The sequence below is a fragment of the Momordica charantia genome, assembly GCF_013281855.1.
Source record: "Momordica charantia cultivar OHB3-1 chromosome 11 unlocalized genomic scaffold, Mcharantia_2.0 BLBB01000011.1, whole genome shotgun sequence".
In the NCBI taxonomy this organism is placed as follows: Eukaryota; Viridiplantae; Streptophyta; class Magnoliopsida; order Cucurbitales; family Cucurbitaceae; genus Momordica; species Momordica charantia.
This window is the reverse complement of record NW_028275159.1, coordinates 9,810,018-9,826,423: the sequence shown is the minus strand read 5'-3', so window position 1 is coordinate 9,826,423 and position 16,406 is coordinate 9,810,018. Positions and strand designations below refer to the sequence as shown.

At 35.7% G+C, this 16,406-nt stretch overlaps 2 protein-coding genes and 2 long non-coding RNA genes across 5 annotated transcripts; all 4 read left to right on the top strand.

Moving 5' to 3' along the window:
* The first annotated feature begins 1,013 nt into the window (after positions 1–1,013).
* LOC111024984 (uncharacterized) lies at positions 1,014–6,271 on the top strand. 2 transcript variants are annotated; one of them, XR_015788688.1, is made up of 4 exons: positions 1,014–1,419; positions 1,496–1,689; positions 1,774–1,886; positions 5,995–6,271. It is a non-coding gene; the product is annotated as an uncharacterized LOC111024984 (long non-coding RNA). The 2 variants fall into 2 exon arrangements; XR_015788687.1 differs by having other exon boundaries at positions 1,019–1,419; positions 1,779–1,886.
* A 2,251-nt stretch (positions 6,272–8,522) lies between these two features.
* On the top strand, positions 8,523–9,391 carry LOC111021153 (uncharacterized). Its single transcript, XM_022298009.2, has 3 exons — positions 8,523–8,895; positions 8,944–9,206; positions 9,263–9,391. The coding sequence occupies exons 1-3, from the start codon at positions 8,523–8,525 to the stop codon at positions 9,389–9,391; spliced, it is 765 nt and encodes a 254-aa protein (XP_022153701.2).
* Positions 9,392–11,820: 2,429 nt separating this feature from the next.
* LOC148208090 (uncharacterized) lies at positions 11,821–13,815 on the top strand. Its single transcript, XR_015788963.1, has 2 exons — positions 11,821–13,041; positions 13,292–13,815. It is a non-coding gene; the product is annotated as an uncharacterized LOC148208090 (long non-coding RNA).
* A 1,158-nt stretch (positions 13,816–14,973) lies between these two features.
* On the top strand, positions 14,974–15,842 carry LOC111021154 (uncharacterized). Its single transcript, XM_022298010.1, has 2 exons — positions 14,974–15,654; positions 15,702–15,842. Exons 1-2 carry the CDS (start codon positions 14,974–14,976, stop codon positions 15,840–15,842), a joined length of 822 nt encoding a protein of 273 aa, XP_022153702.1.
* The last annotated feature ends 564 nt before the right edge of the window (positions 15,843–16,406 follow it).

Sequence of the window (16,406 nt, the reverse complement as noted above, 5' to 3'; positions counted from 1 at the left end):
TGTTATGTAAATCACACCACATGCTTTATCCATGACCTATAAATAAGGTCAATGTGGTGCTCATTTAGTAATTAGAATTTGTGAGAAATTAGTAAGAAATTTGGTGGGAAATCAAGTTTGAAAATTGGTGGGAAATGCTATTTTGAATTTTGAATTTTCTTTATTTTTGAATTGTTTTGTTTATTTTATTTCCCCGACGTTGCCTCATTTCGTTCCTCAATTTTACAACAAAATCAATTTTCTTGAGATTTAAAAAATTGGTGACTTTTCAACCTTTCCCTTGGACATTTTTTTTTTGTTTTTGTCTATTTTCATTTGAAACCCCTTAACACACTTTAAAGCATTTGGTTTCTCTCGTACACCCCTAATTGTAACAGTCACTACTACAAACATCTCACACCAACGGTTGTTGAACACTTGAAGGATTTTTCTCCTAATAGTATATTTCAAGTATTGACATCTATGACATGTCAACGAGATATTAACTATAGAATAAACTGTGTGATCTATGTAGAGGTGTCAAAAGATAGAGAGTAGTAACTCTTATAAGTCTTTGGTTCTCCCGCATTCTACACTTCACCAACGGCAGCTCCATACCTTCAAGCGAGGTTGTGGCAAGAGATAGAGATGAGAAAAAGCTTCCGAAAAATCGATCCGATTGACTAAAACCGACTTAATCAATGTCGGTCGGTCAATTTATTAAATAACTCAATCGAAGTCAGTTCCTTAAAAATAAAAATCGATTGGTTGTAAGTCTATTTGGTCGAGAGTCTTATTTCCGACTGAATCCGACCGACTTCATTAACAATAAAACTTATCAAACGAAAATTAAAAAACATTAAATATTGTAGTCTATACTTTACCTAATGTGATGTGATTTTTTTTTAGTACAACATATCGAAGATTGAGATTTTTTATTTTTTATATTCAAAATCGTTTGCTTCTTCTTGCTTTTCTTCTCTCTCTTTCACATCAAATTCGTACTTCCCTTAACCCCTTCTCTCCCACCCTTTCTCTCCCATCTTCTATTCTTCCCTTCTCTTTTTATCTCCTTTTCCCTCTTTTTTTTCCTTTTATTTTGTTTATTTCAGTAAAGTTTCATCTTTTTCTTCTTCTCTATTTTCTCTCTCTTCCGTTTCTACTCTCTTATTTCTTCTTCTTCTCTTCCTCTTTTCTTCTTTTCTTCTTCTGTTTCGATTTTCTTTTTTTTTCCCTCCTTTTTTTTTCTTCTTCTGCCTTACCTCTTCACCAAAATGATTAAAACCGGCCGACGACCGTCGGTGCACTTGGTCGGTCAAGAGTCGTAGAACGTTCTAAAATCAACGAGTTCCGACTGATGAAAATTGAATTTATTAACGTTCGATGGTGGTTTGAGTCCAAAATCGATTCCGACTGATGGATGATCACATCTAACCAGAGGTGATTATCTTTATGGCCACTACTAGAAGATTGTGTTGAGATTTTACCTCACCCTACACCTCTTGCTTCTCTTTAGTGCATGCAGAACAAAAAATGGGAGAAGACCACTTCTGGCGGTGCTCACAAAGAAGACGAAGAAGACAGATGAAGATAAGAGAGAAAATGAAAGGGAAGGAGAATAAGAACAACAATCTTTTAAAGTGGTTCGGCACACGACCTACATCCACTGTAGGGAAAAAACTTTTCTATTTCACAGCACAAGTTTACAAGGTGAATCTTTCAAAATCCCTCCTAATACAAAATTAGAAATTGGTTTTATGCGCCGGTTTCTAACCTTTAACCCTTTGGGTAAAGCCTAGATATACTGAGTCTTGAGTTGGTTTCAAGAAACTACAAAACTCCACCTTGAAACATACTGCAAGCGAAGAAAAAATCCCCCTTTCTGAGGAAGATCTACCCCTTTTCAGGTACATGCATTCCAATCAATCTTAGACAGTGTTCAAATTTTTGTTGATTGACTGGTTTTGTGAGCATGTCTGCGGCATTTTCTGATGTATGAACTTTCTCCACCTTGATTTGCTGTTTTTCGATTTGTTCTCGGATGAAATGGTATTTCACATCTATATGTTTTGTTCTATTGTGGAATTGTTGATTCTTAGACAAATAAATTGTGCTTTGATTGTCACAATGTATCACCACTGTCTCTTGATCACGACCATATTCCTTTAGCAAGCCCTTTAGCCATAGAGCCTCCTTTACTGCTTCTGATAGAGCGATAAACTCGGCGTCTGTGGTGGACAGAGCCACTACAGATTGAAGTGAGGCCTTTCAGCTTACTATATTAGATCCGACTAGGAATAAGTATCCAGTTAATGATCTTCGTTTGTCTAAGTCTCCTGCATAATCTGAGTCTACAAATCCATAAAGCTTTACTGTTTTTTCGTTTGAGACACTGTATGTTAATCCCCTGTTTTCAGTTCCTTTAAGGTATCTCAGCACCCATTTGGCAACTTCCCAGTGCCTTTTACCTGGGTTAGACATGTATCTACTGACCAAACTGGCAGCATATGATAGATCGGGTCTGGTACACACCATAAGGTACATTAAGCTACCAACTACGTTTGAGTAGGGGACTTTCTCCATGTAGTTTTGATGTTCTACATCTGTTTCTTCTGGTGAGTTAGCTATAGATAGCTTGAAATGCTGTGCTAAGGGAGTTTTTACAATCTTGGCAGTTTCCATATTGAACTTCTGTAGAATTTTCTTGGAGTACGAAATTTAACTGATGTTCAATGTTCCTTTTCCTCTGTTTCTGTTAATCTCCATTCCGAGTATCCTCCTTGATTCCCCTAGATCCTTCATATCAAATTCTGATTTAAGAAATTCTTTTACCTCTCTGAGATCTTCTTTTGTCTCACCAGCAAGTAGCATGTTATCAACGTATAGAAGTAGATAGATATTATGCTTATTTTTAGTTGTTTTAATATACACACAACTATCATAAGCACTTCTTTTGAATCCAACTTTAGTTATAAATTCATCAAACCGTTGATACCAACATCTAGGTGACTGTTTTAAGCCATAAAGAGATTTTTTTAGAAGACATACCTTGTTTTCCTCCCCTTTTACCTTGTATCCATCCGGTTGTTTCATGTATATTGTCTCACCAAGGAAACCGTGTAAAAAAGCTGTTTTAACGTCTAGTTGATCCAGCTCTAAGTCTTTTTCCGTCACCATAGAAAGAAGCATTCGAATTGATGTGTGTTTAACGACGGGAGAGAAAATATCTGTATAATCAATTCCTTCTTTTTGATAAAAGCCTTTGGCGACTAGCCTAGCTTTATATCTTGGCAATTGTACATTTGGGATGCCCTCTTTGTATTTGTAGATCCATTTAGATGCTATTGGTTTTCTGTCTTCTGGTAATGGGACTAGCGTCCATGTCTTATTTAATTCAAGAGAAGACATCTCTTCATTCATAGCACATATCCACTTCTTAGCCTTTTCACAGTTAATTGCCTCCTCAAAATTTTGTGGCTCTTCTATATTCAAATCATGAGCTGCATTTAGAGCCATTGCTATGCAGTCTGCATCAGCATATCTAATAGGTCTCTTTGTTTGTCTTCGTTGTCTATCTCTGGCAAGTGAATAGCCCTCCAAGTTTGGAGGTTCTTGATATGTATCTTCTTGGGTCTCATCTTCTCCCCCATCAGATTCTATATCTTCTGGTATAGGTTGCTGATTCTGAATTTCATTTCCAGATTCTTTTATTGTCTCCACCTCAATTATAGCTTTGGATTTCTGTGGGATATCTTCCGATTGAGATTCACAACTCATGAACATTTCATTTTCTCTAAAGATTACATCTCTGCTGTTAATGCATCTTTTTTCGATAGGTTGCCAAACTCTAAATCCTTTTACACCTTCAGTAAAACCCAAGAACATGCATTTTATTGCACGAGGCTTTAGTTTGCCTTGACTTACGTGTACATAGCCCACAGAACCAAAAACTTTCAAAACATCAAGTTTGGGTGGCTGTTTGGTCCATTTCTCTTCTGGGGTCACAAAGTTATTTGCTGTGTGAGGACTCCTGTTGATAGTATGGACAGCATATGCAGTGGCTTCTGCCCAGAACTTTTCAGGAAGTTTAGCATCAAGTAGCAAGCATCTAACTCGTTCCATTATTGTTCTGTTTAATCTTTCTGCAACCCCATTCTGTTGGGGTGTGTACCTTACTGTTTTATGACGACTAATTCCATGTTCTTTACAGTAAGAGTTAAAATCTTCATTACAGAATTCTAAACCATTGTCAGTCCTTAGGTATCTTACTGATTTTGAAGTTTGTTTCTCAACTTGTTTCTTCCAGTCTTTAAATTTTTCTAGAGCTTGATCCTTGGTTTTAAGAAAGTACACCCAAGTCTTCCTAGAAAAATCATCAACAATAGAAAGAAAATACCTTGATCCATTTTAGGATGGACTCTGTGCTGGACCCCATAGGTCTGAGTGAACGTAATCAAGGATTCCCTTTGTTACATTGTCGGACTTGTTGAAGCTTTGTCGGGTTGTCTTGCCTAGAACACAAAATTCACAAAAGTTTAAATTTTCACAAGCTTCTTTAGGTAATATTCCTTGTTTGGTTAGTTCACTCAGACCCTTGCTGCTTATATGTGACAATCTTTTGTGCCATAAATCTCCACTGGTTAGTTCCCCATTTGTAGAGACTAAAGCTGTGCTAAATTTTTCAACATCTTTAACAACAAAAAGACCATTGATTTTTTCTCCAACAAGCACCACCCTGGAATCTTTTGGTACCTTTAGAGTACCATCTTGTCCACTGTATTTACAGCCGTTTGAATCTAACATTCCCAACGAGATTAAATTTCTCTTTAAGCCGGGTACATGCCTTACATTTTGTAAGATTTTCGTGGAACCATCTTTCAATATCAAAGAAACTGTGCCTATTCCCACAACCTTGCATACATTGTTATTTCCCATGTAAACAAGACCTCCATCCCATTCCTTGGAGGAGCGAAACCACGCTTTTGATGGAGTCATGTGATATGAGCACCCAGAGTCTAATACCCAGTCATGTTTTTCTTGAGAGGTTTCCCCTTGTCCACACTGATTAGTGGCTGCAAGTACATCTGAGTATGTGATAGAGTTTTCACCCACTGAGGCTTCCGCTGAATTCCCTTTCTTTTGCTTTGTGTTTTGTTTCTTCTTGAAGAAATAACAGTCCTTATTCAAGTGGCCTATTTTATGACAAAAGTTACACTTTACAGGTCTGATTTTTCCTCTATCTTCGTACTGATTCTTTTGATCTTTTCCATTGTTCTTGAATTTTACTTTTACAAAATGTCCCTCTGCATTTGAGTTTTCTCTTTTCCCAGCCTGCAATTCTAGCTCCTTTGTCTTGACTGCAGAAATAATCGCATCCGTGGTTATGGATTCCCTACCGTACTTTAGAGCAACTTTTACTTCTCTATAAGATTCCGGTAGTGAATTCAGAAGAATAAATGCTTCATTCTCAACACCTATCTTTTCTCCAAGACTATTAAATTCTGATGAGAGTTTCTTGAAGTCATCTAAATTCTCACTCAGTGTTTTAGAGCTATCCATCTTGTACGTGAAGTATTTTTCCCGTAAATAGGCTTTGTTCGGTAAATCTTTTGACAAAAAAAGAGTATCTAGTTTTGTCCATATTTCATAGGCTGTTTTTAAATCCATAACCTTAGAACGCTATCACTCAAATTCAATATCAGAGTTCCATATGCCATTTCTTGCATAACTTCCTTTTCTTCCTCTTTCATGGTGTCGGGCCATTTTGCAGGGTCTGTAATCGCTTTAGAGGCTTTCTGTTGCCCAAGAATTGCTTTAATCTTGGTTTTCCATAGTTCGAAATCCCCTTTACCATCAAACTTTTCGATTTCATACCTTGCAACTGCCATCTTGAATATCTTCTTGAAAAGAAAGATTGGTTCTTTCTGTCAATCTGTCACTTTCTTTTCCTCTGCAGGCTCTGATACCAATTTTGTTGAGATTTTACCTCACCCTACACCTCTTGCTTCTCTTTAGTGCATGCAGAACAAAAAATGGGAGAAGACAACTTCTGGCGGTGCTCACAAAGAAGACGAAGAAGACAGATGAAGATAAGAGAGAAAATGAAAGGGAAGGAGAATAAGAACAACAATCTTTTAAAGTGGTTCGGCACACGGCCTTCATCCACTGTAGGGAGAAAATTTTTCTATTTCACAGCACAAGTTTACAAGGTGAATCTTTCAAAATCCCTCCTAATACAAAATTAGAAATTGGTTTTATACGCCGGTTTCTAACCTTTAACCCTTTGGGTAAAGCCTAGATATACTGAGTCTTGAGTTGGTTTCAACAGACTACAGATTGGTATAATGAAATGAGTGCCTCCCGGACTACCTACCCAAAATATTAAAATCTAATTTAAAAAGAGTAGAAAAGTAATTAAATAAATTATTGAAAGTTGAAAATGGTTGTCTATAAGATATGGTTCCTGCATAAAACAATTTAAAGTCAACATCATCATGGGCCATCCTTTCACGTGGACTGTTTAGTTTCTAATAAATATGGTTTTTTCTTGTTTGCTTTTTTTCTTCTTGTTGAATTTCATTGGATATAAATATTGGAAAAGTAGCCAATCAACGTGTTGAATAGGTCTAGACGCGACTAGACACATAAAGTAGCCAATCAAAGTTGTTGATGTGTTTCTCACATTGTTGCTAAGGACCTCCCAATTTAATCAAAGGATTGAAAATATATGTAGCATTTCATTTAAAAGATGAGGAAAAACTATAAAGGATAAGGAAAATAAAAAGCAAAAACTTATTGTATACCTGTGAATTACCAATTCTATAACTTGGATACAAAAAGTAAGGAGATGTATTCCAAAACCAAGAAAAAAGAGGGAGATGAGAGAATGACAGAAGAGGGGAGGAGAAACCTTGGTTTTGAAAAAAAGTATAAATTAAAGCGATCTCGATCAGATATGAATTTTAATAAAATAATAGAAAAATTTTAAAGGCAACACACATGTCACTTTATTATTTAGCCATATCATACTCACGAGGAGTCAAGTCTTTTCCTAAAAATATTCGGAGTTATTTATTCTATTTTTTCTTTGTCTTCATACATTCTTCTCTTATATATATGGTTGTCAATTTTTTAATTGAGGACAATTTCTTTAATATATTTTCACCTTTTCCTAATCAATTTTTAAATATCATTTCAAATTTTGGCTTAGATTTTAGAAACATTTTTAAAAGTTAGATAAAAAAAATCAAAGAAATATATGAGAAAAAAAATATACAACTTAAGTTGAAAAAATTAAAAGGAAAACAAAATAGTTGTCAATCAACTCTAGCTACATTAAATCTAAGAGCCGTTTACTTACCGGTAATCGTAATCAATAAATCGTAATAAGAAGTTTGATTCTCTTTGATGATGTTTACCAACTTGTAAGAATGTAATCAAATGGTGGAACCCTCAAACTTTGTAAAAGGTGTAATCCCATTACACTTCTACAACCTCATAATCTCATTCTCATTCCGAGGACCCCATATATATATTATTATTAATGTACCACTTTTATCCTTTCTCTCTCATGTATAATTAGATTCATATAATTTTTAATTAGTTTTTTTATACTTTTATAATTTATTTCCTATTTCTACTATTTTTATGAGTTGATGTGATTTTATTATATAATATAATAAATTAATATTAATTAATATCAATAAATAGATATTACTACTTTTAAATATTAGAATAATAAAACTTAATAATATGTTTTATTAAAGTTTGGTTGTTCTAATAATGATGTAATTTTATTTTAATTATCTATTAATATTAGATAAATTTTTATAATAAAAAATATTTACTATCAATAATACAGTAATAAATTAAATTAAAATTTATTATTATTGTAATTTAAAAAAGATTAGCACAATAATATATTTGTAATTAACTAAAATGGAGAAAATGGTATATTAGTAATTGTTATATATCCAATTCCAGACAATTTTAGTAAACAAAATCAAAGAAATTCTGATTAAGATTCCAGAAAATTTTTGGTAAATAACATTAATAGAATAACATTACGATTTTGATTAATTTTATTACGATTGATTTCCATTACGATTGCGGATAAGTCATTTTTAAATAAGGAAACTTCTTTAGAAACCTCCCCTCTCATTATTATATAATGAATACTAAACAATATAAGACAACTTTTTCTTACACTTACTGTTCAAACAACCATTTTTTATTTCCTCTCTCTTTTGAATATTTCCTTAATTTGAGCAATAGGTTCATTCAATCAATGAGCTCTACCCCATGGCGATACGTCGCCAACAACTTTATTTATATCTCTTCTTTTTAGCTACAGAAACCTTGCCATTCGAACCTTTCCTTGTCACCTTTCTATCCCGGCCGACTTCTCCCAATGTTTTTCCCGAGTCGGGATAAATATTTCCGACGTTTTTACGTCTTTTCCCAATATTTTGAGACGTCGGGAAAAATCTTAATTCCTGTAGTGATATAATCTTCTTCTTTTCAGTCCGGAAAAAAAACAGAAGATGGATCCAATGGATGTTAAGCACAAAGACATGCAGTACCTTGGAACCTTAGAAATCTTCAAAGAAACTTTCAAAATCATCAACAAAAAAAGAAAGATCTTCACCATGGCAGCTCTTTTCTTCATCCACCCCATAAACTTCAACCTCTATTCCTTCATGGGAACCTTAAATCTCCTCCTAAGAAAGTTCCTTGAACATGGGAACTTCTCACATTTCTTCTCCCACAATTGGCCCTTCTTTTGGCCCTCCGACGTCATCAACATCCTATTCCTTTTCTGTTATTCTATCGTCTCCACCACCGCCGTGGCTCACACCGTCGCTGCCGTCTACACCGGCCAAGAGCCATCCCCCAAGGGCACAACCAGCCTCGTAGGCAAGGTTTGGAACTGAGTTCTGGTCACAATTCTCTGTGTTCTTTTAGCTTTCCTGGTGTATAACATTATAGCTGGAATTGTCTTGTTTTTTATTATTTGGACCACCATTATGAAACATGGGCCGTTCGGGGAAGTTAATGGTTCGATTTTGGCTGTGTTTTTGGTTTTTTACTTCGTTGGGTTGTTGTATTTGGTTGTGGTTTTGCAATTGTCGGGTGTTGTGTCTGTGTTTGAGGAGTCGTGTGGGTTTAAGGCCATGGCGAAGAGTAGGTTGCTGTTGAAGGGAAAGGCGGCGGCGGCGGCCACGATTGTATTTGTGATTTGTTTGAGTTTTGGGATAATTATGTGGTTAGAATCTGTTGCTAGGTAGATGATTTTTTGGCCATGGATGACTGCATTGATGCATGCGTTGGTGAACTTGTTGTTGGTGTTCTTGGTTTTGGTGTTCTTGTTATGGAAGCTCGTGTTGGAGACGGTGCTGTATTTGGTCTGTAAATCGAACCTTCAAGAGAGTATCGACATGTCGGTTCTCTCAGATGAAGATTATATTCCATTGAGTACCACATTGAACTGATTGTTTTGGTCTTTGAATAATGGAGATCAAGAGGGGTTGTATGTGTGATGATATAAATATATGTACAAGAGTGACTTAGTTTTTGTAAAATGTGGAGGGAAACAATTGTGGAGATTGAACGATTGGATTCTTTTTAATTAGTGCATGTGTGTTGTTGGAAGCGTGTGATAGACACTTACAAATTTAGAAACAACAAGACTTGTTTGAGAATAAACAACTTCAGTTGTATTAAAATTTCTCACAGAATAAACACTTGTCTAATAGCTATCTCAAACTCTTTGTTTTTCTTCTCCACACATTTGTTTAAAATACATTGAAAGATCATCCTATTTATAAGATTCCACGAAAGGACCTAAATCCATATAATAAATCTGATGATCCCATGAATCCAATTAGTTCATATTAAAATACTAAATATACAAACATACGATAAAGTATTAGTTTATGTACATGTATTATGTATCTTAGGAATGTACATGTTTAATTTCCAAATCCTCCCAACATGTCTTCTTCATAACTCTATTTAAATTCTTAAACTTGTTAAATTTGATCTCTAGTCTTCACATAATCTATTAAAGATGAACAAACGACCATTCAACCCCAAAAGCAACATCAAGACCCAACAAGTGGAAATCATAATAAATAGGGAGGAAACGACTACGCAGGGATTCAAACACAGGACCTCGCTGGTGGATTGGGGTAAATTTAATTCATATATTGGATATCTAATATAATCGATTTGAATCTCCTTTCTTGAAATGCATTCTCTGATGAAGTGAATCTTGTATCAATATGCTTACTTCGATCATGGAACACCAGATTCTTCACTAGAGCAATTGCTGACTTATTGTCCACATGGATGACAGTTGCATCTTCTTGCACAATTTCAATTGCCATCAACAAATTCTTCAACCAAACTGCATGACACACACATATGATGATGCAATAACATATTCAACCTGTAAGTATACTACTATAAATTTGGGTATAAATTTGGGTTTTAATGTTGGACAAAAAAAGAAAAAAATCAATGCTATAAATTTGGTTTTTAATATCGGACCAAAAAAAAACCGATGTAATAAAAAAATATCAGTTCAATCACAAGTATACTATCTATCTACATAGATAGTGTCGCAATAACTGCTTTTTAAAACTCTAGTTAAAAGCAATATTACCAATAAAGAACACAAATCCACTTGTGCTTTTTCGATCATTAAGTTCTCCAGCTCAATCACTATCACAATAACCTTCAAGTTTGAATTCTCCCAATGAAGAATAAAATAATCCATAATCCAGCGTACTCTTGAGATATCAAAGAATTCTCTTTGTTACTTTCAAATGATTAGTTGTAGGAGATTCCATAAACCGACTCACCAATCTAACATTGAAAAGAATATCAATTATTATGCACGTTAAATATCTCAATCTCCCCATTAAAGCTTCTGAAATATGAAGGATCAATAATATCTCCATCTTCATATTTTGACAATTTTATTCCAATTTAAATCGGAGTTGCAATTGTTTTAGAATTGAACATCATTCTTAAATTTCTAAAGGATTTCTCTAGTGTATCATTCATGATAGATAGAAAATCCCTTCATCTAATTGCTTCATCTCGATACCAAGATAATACGACATAAGGCTATTATCTGTCATCTCAAATTCTTAGATCATCGCCTTCTTGAATTCATCAAACAAGTTTGGACAATTTCATATAAAAATCAAGTCATGCACATCACAGACACAAACCAACAAAATATCTCCATGATCATTAATCTTCATATAAAAAGAATACTCATGTGGGCATCTTAAATACCCATTGTCATAGAAATATTTGTCAATTCTTCTATTTCACATCTTTGGAGCTTGTTTCAACCCATACAACGCTTTCTTCAAGTTTCGAACTTTATCTACTTGCCTTTCACCACATAACCAAGAGATTGTTCTAAGTACACTTTTTCTTCAAGATATCCATTCAAAAATGTTGATTTGATATCCATTTAAAAAGTTTTCATCTATCTTGAGTAGCAAGTGCAATCATCAATCTTATGGTCTTCAAGCAAGCAACAAGAACAAATACTTCATCATAATCAATATCTTTTCTTTAATCTTTCGCAACTAATCTCGCTTTATGCTTTTCTACTTATTTTGACATCATTTATTAGTGATGTCTTTCCACTTATTTTTAAGTAAAAAGAAACTGATTTTTTTCCCTTTGTCAAAGTCCAGAACGTGGAATTCTTTCACGCTCCTCCTCCCTTTTTTACTCTAAACTTTGTTGACCCTCCCATATTATCGTTGCCATTTTTACGTATTTAACAGATTACTTCGGAAGGAAAAGGGAGGAACAAAGCATAGCAGATCAGAATGAAGTGGTGAAGGTAGTAGATTGAAAAAAGTTTTGTTTGGGGGAAAGAATACTCTGGACATGTGGAGGACAGCCATTGGTGCCCCAAGGTGACCCATGAGTCATGCCCAGCTCGGACGGCCGAGATCACCACCACTAGCGTTGACAGATGCTAAGTATGAGGGCCGAGGTGAATCTGGCCGAGGTCCGACCTACCGGGAAGCTCGGTAGGGGCCGATGTGAGCTACTGTCAGCGGCGTGATTATCGGGTGTAACCGTCGGTCCCGAGATTACCGGGTGTAACCGACGGTCCCGAGATTACCGGGTGTAACCGTCGCGAGATTAGCGGGACTACCACCCATAAGTAGAGGACCTCACTCCACGATCAGGTACGATGATTTTTGACCTCGAACTAAACTGGGAATCTGACCTATACTGACTTGATCGTTGGAGTGCTCACCTTTTTGTGCAGGTCCGCCCAAGTATTCAGATCGGTCCGGAAGCCGAGTTCGAGCTGCAATCTGAAATACACTGTTGTGCATATCCTTGCATAAACAAGTTTCTTATTAGAAAAATTCACTTCTCTCTCTTCTTCACTACCCAAAACCCTAGCTTTTTTTCCTTATTCCTCTCATTATTTCTCTCTCTGATTAAAGCCCCACCATTATCCTCCATATCCACCTGTTTTTTGTTTTCTCATTTCTATTTTCTCTCTCTAAAACTGCCACTATTTTCCTCCACAGCCACCTTGTTTTTCTTTTCTCCTTTCTATTTTTTCTCTTTCTACAACCCCACCATATTCTTTTATCTTCTACCTCTTCTCCCTTCTTCTCACCTCTGGTGGCACCCGACATTCCGAACTCCAACAACATATTCTGGCGACACGTTAGGTTGCGGCAGAACCTCCGACAGTAGATCAGGCGACAAGCAATAACCATCCTGACGACAGACCTGGCGGTGGCATGAACGGCAACCATAGTACTTCAGCACCACTCCGACGAACAACCTTTGATGATAGAACCTTCGACACCTACATTGGCGAAAATTGCAGTAGTTACGAACTCCAGTGACGACGCACACCTACGGCGACATTCCAGCAGCTTCTAGCGGCATACACCTCTGGCTCCGACGCTTCTTTCACGACCTCCTCTGGTAACAGATCCAACGACGAGCAACCATCCCGATAGCAGATCCGGTGGCGGCACGAACCCAGTAGGTTTTAAGGTAAAGATTGGATTTTCAATTTTGGTAGCAGGCTTGAATACAGTTTGTCAAGTCATCAGTGAGAAGTTATTTCTCCAATAATTAGTGTTAGAAGGAAGCTTCAGATATCGCCACTAAGTTTGAGTGGGAGCATGTGGTTGTGCCATTTACATCTGGGAGACAAGACCACATATATTGCCTTACCTCAGGGCAAAGGCGGATGAGAGCAATAATTTCTAATATTTTGTTTTACAAGTTATTTAACTGGCAGGAGAAGCATTGAAGATTTTTCAAGAAGATCCGAAGTTGTTGCAAAAGAAGCTTTGGAGGTTTCCAAGATTATCAAAGACTGGTGTTTTAGTGGGAGACAAGATTGATGTTTTGTCTCCAAGTTCGAGATTATGTTGGGATAATGGAGCCAAAACAGATTACCCGTGTCCTACGAGGAAAAATATTTCAACACTACTACGAATTCTTACAGAAGTAGGATATCTTTGTCTTATAAGGATTACAATATTGTTTTCCTATAAGGATTAGGGTATTTGGCTTCCTATAAATAAATTCCTTTTACTAAAATTTTATTTGTATAGAATCCAAATAAAAGATAGAGTGGTTGTGGGCAGCGTTTGAAAAGGAGTCTGTATCCCATCAATTTAGTGAGAGTACTTTCAAATGTGTAATCCTAGGTAGTCAGAGTTGGGGTACTTAGAAGCAAGGTAGTCATTGTGTAGTGATACCTTGAGTGAGATCTCTGTTGTAATATTCCTAACTATAATTGAACCTACTTTTGCAGAAGATAGTCCCAAAATTGAGACGAACTAGTATATATAATCCTTGTAGTGGTAATCAAATAGTTCTTGTTTGAAGAACTTACAGGAGGATCGATTGATTTATATTTTTTCCCCAAGGGAAGAGTCGACTTCTGCTCCATCGGATGCGTTTTGTGGCAGGTCTTTCTATCAACATCATCATAGGTCATCCTTCAATGTGAACATTTTTTAGTTCCTAATAAATATGTTTTTTTCCCTTTTTTCTTGTTGTTTAATTTCATTGAATAGAAAATATTGGAAAAGTAGCCAATTGACGTGTTGAATAGGTCGAGACGATTAGCACATAAAAACATATTTTAACAAGATTTCGGGAATAGGATAAAATTAGGTGTTAAGGATCTCACCATTGAAACATGAGAAACCTAATAAAGCTTTATAATATAAGTGGACTACTCCTCTCAAGCCAATTGGTTTTAAGATACGTGAACATTAATATTAGGTATTGTTTGTCAATAAGTAGATATCTTCCTACTTACCACTATTGAAAATATTCACGGTTATTTATTATATTTTCTCTCTCTATGTTCATGCATTCATCTCTGTATGGTTGTCAATTTTTAAGTAATCAGCGTGTAGAAACATAACTGCTATCATAGTTTCTTTAACATGTTTTCACCTTTTTCTAAAATACCAAATTTTAAATATGCTCTCAAAATTTCGCTTAGATTTTAGGAGACATTTTTAAAATGTAGATGAAAAAAACAAAGATATATATGAGCGAAAAAAATATGTACAAACTTAATTTTAAAAAATAAAAAAAGAAACCAAAACAAAACAAAATAGTTATGAATTCATCTCTATATTAATTCTAAATACATTTTAAAATAAGGAAACTTCTTTAGAAACCTCCTCTCTCATTATTATATGATGAATACTAATCAATATAACACAACTTTTTCTTCACTTGACTATTCAAACCACCATTATTGTTTTTTCTCTTTTGAATATTTTTTTTTAATCAATAGATGCAATCAATGAGCCCTACCCCACAGCGACACGGCGCCGACACCTTTATTTATATCTCTTCCTTGTGGTCACAGATCCATCACTTTACCCTTATCCCCTTTGAAGCATTCCCTCATCTCCTTCAAATCTTCTTCTTCATTTGAACAAAACACAGAAGATGGATCCAATGGATGTCCAGCACAAAAGCATGCAGTACCTTGGAACCTTAGAAATCTTCAAAGAATCCTTCAAAATCATCAACAAAAACAGAAAGATCTTCGCCATGGCAGCTCTTTGCTTCATCCACCCTCTAAACTACATCCTCTCTTATATCATGGGAACGTTAAACCTCCTCCTCAGAAATATCCATGAACATGGCGACTTCTCACATCTCTTCTCCCACAATTGGCCCTTCTTTTGGCCCTTCAATGTCTTTTGCATCATTTTCCTTTTCGGTTACTCAATGGTCTCAACAGTCGCTGTCACTTACACCGTGGCCGCTATCTACACCGGCCGAGAACCGTCCCCCAAAGATGCCGCAATCGCCATACGCAAGGTTTGGAAGCGAGTTTTGGTCACATTTCTATGTGTTGTTGTAGCTTTCTTGGTGTATAATATCGTAGCTGGATGTGTCTTTTTGGTCATTTTCACCACCATTTTGCCGTTGGCGGATGTTATGGGTGCGGTTTTGGCTGTGTTTACGTTTTTTTACTTCGAAAGGCTGTTGTATTTGGTCAAGGTTTTGCAACTGTCGGGTGTTGTGTCTGTGTTGGAAGATTTGTGTGGGTTTAAGGCCATGGCGAAGAGTAGGTTGCTGCTGAAGGGAAACGCGACGGCGGCGACGACGGTTGTGTTTGTGGTTTGTTTGAGTTTTGGGATTATTATGTGGTTAGAATCTGTTGTTAGGGAGATGCTTTTATCGTCGCGGATGATTCCATTGATGTACGCGTTGTTGAACTTGTTGTTGCTGTTCTTGATCTTGGTGTTCTTGTTGTGGAAACTCGTGTTGGAGACGATGTTGTATGTCGTCTGCAAATCAAACCTTGAAGACAGTATCGACATGTGGGCTGTCTCAAATCAAGATTATATTACGGAAAGAGGTTGATAATAGATATATTGTACAAGTGATTTAGTTTGTAAAATGTGGAGGGAATTGAAGGATTGGATTCTTTTTATTAGTAATGCTGTAATTTGTGCATGTCTTTGATGAACTTTGTAAGATTCAAATTTGGATGAATAAATTAATAATAAGAATATCTTGTGTTTTTCGAAGTGAAGAGTTAGAATTTCATTAATCGTAAGGGCAAAATGATTTGACCAAATTTGAGTCAAGAAGCCTCAAATTCAATGAGGGAGAGGATAACACAATTGGGAACTAAATGTTATAATTTAATCAAATCCACTTATGAACATATGCATCTTTGTTGATATGATAGTTGAAATCCTATTTTCTCCACTGATTTTTCGTATTAAATATATATATTTCAACACTAATATTAAAAAAAAAAATTACTTAAAGATGGATATGCTACCCTACCAATGTACCATGTAACTTTTATTCTTAATTTTTTTTAATTAATTTAAGACAGAGAGTCGTTGAAGTCCAAAGAT